The sequence below is a fragment of the Lemur catta genome, chromosome 1 (genome assembly GCF_020740605.2).
Source record: "Lemur catta isolate mLemCat1 chromosome 1, mLemCat1.pri, whole genome shotgun sequence".
NCBI classification, from domain to species: domain Eukaryota; kingdom Metazoa; phylum Chordata; class Mammalia; order Primates; family Lemuridae; genus Lemur; species Lemur catta.
The window spans coordinates 56350643-56352156 of NC_059128.1; the positions used below are offsets into that span (position 1 = coordinate 56350643).

The window sequence follows — 1514 nt, forward strand, 5'->3', positions numbered from 1 at the left end:
CAGTAAGTGACCTTAGCACTTCAGTATTGGCTCAGCTACTTTTTTTTTTTAATCTTGTATAAGTTTTTATTTCATTGATCAACAGAATGCAGTAAATGGAATCTACACTAATTTAACATTAGGGATGCGCCTCTACCTGAAACTGCTGTTAGTTTTTGACTGGCCTAAATCTTTATAACTTATTTAGGCACATCTTTAAAGTTTTTGTACCCTGATATACAAGGTAAGTTAACTTCTTCCTTGTAGCAGTCTAGTAATGAGAATTATGTTCACTGGCTAGATTCCTTTATAACTAAAGGCCTCTAGACTCTCAGACTGCCTATAATAACTTGAGACCATAATTTAATATAGATATTTCAGCAAATCACAGTACAGGGGAGGGAAATAATCTACAAAGCTAAAATGCACGGTATGAACACTCCATAGATCTTTTTTTCCCCAACATTGACAGTCAAACACTAGATAAGGAGGCCCACAGTTAAATACCAAATTATCTTTCCCCCACTGCTATCCTTTCTGAAAGACACAATGATCTCCCCAGAAATCTGAAATGAATCCACACAAATGAGAGATTTTACCTATGTGGTCCCACTATCAAATTATAGAAAGCAGTTCCACTATCAAAATTACAGGAAGCAGTTAATGGGCCTTTGAGAAAAGCATAGTCCCCCACACAGTAATACACATCTAATAGAGTTTCCCATCCATCTGTCAATTATTTTCACAAGATTAGCATTAAAACACAACCAAATACACATATAACCCTCAAGCCCCCCCCCAACACACAAATTGGTCTTTGTTATTTCTCAGATGACATGATGTCCCAAGAGTGACAAAAGATGGGAGCCAATTCCCCCACAGCCATTCCTTCAATCATCCCATCAACAGCTCTTCATTTCTTGAACTACCTTCTTTTTCCAAAAAGATAATGCTGAGATCAGTCAGAAAGGCTTCCTGGGAAGACTGGCTTGGATTTCTGGGTCTGTTCCAGTCGATTCAAGATGAATTGGCTTGTATCAATGAAGCGCTCAACGCAGTTCACAAAACAGGCCTCAGCCCGGCCGTCCAACTTTGGCCCAGGCTTGTCCATGCACTTCTCCCAACAGAGTTCGGTCATCTGGTGCACGAGCTGCTGGAAGTGCTGCTTCTGAGTCTCCACCTCGATGAAATGCTGCAACTGCGCCCAAACCCGCCACGGAGGAGGACGAAGAGGAATCCATCCCAGCGCGACCGCGCGTGCCGAGACGAGCTCCGCACCAACTCACCGACCTTCACGTGTCTCCGCGACAGAACCGGAACCACAGCCCGCCGCCTCAGCTACTGATTATGATCAACTTTAAGAGAATGTTCAGATTATACTACTGTTTCCCTGTAGTTTTTAACTGCTAGAAGGAAAAAAACAGTAGAATAATTAGAACACATTCACAGCAATATGAAATTCAGCCTATAACTTTCCAACACCAAAAAAAGGTAATTATTTAAGTATTTCTCAGCTATTTACAGGTTTTGCTTAT

The 1514-nt window shown here is 41.3% G+C and overlaps 1 protein-coding gene across 1 annotated transcript; it reads right to left on the reverse strand.

Annotated features, from left to right (window-relative positions):
- Nucleotides 1-780: 780 nt before the first annotated feature.
- Nucleotides 781-1304, reverse strand: LOC123640454 (mitochondrial import inner membrane translocase subunit Tim8 A-like). Its single transcript, XM_045555068.1, is given in 2 exon segments — nt 781-1181; nt 1183-1304. Coding segments are annotated over 2 exon segments (282 nt in total). The 5' UTR covers nt 1221-1304; the 3' UTR covers nt 781-937.
- Nucleotides 1305-1514: the final 210 nt, after the last annotated feature.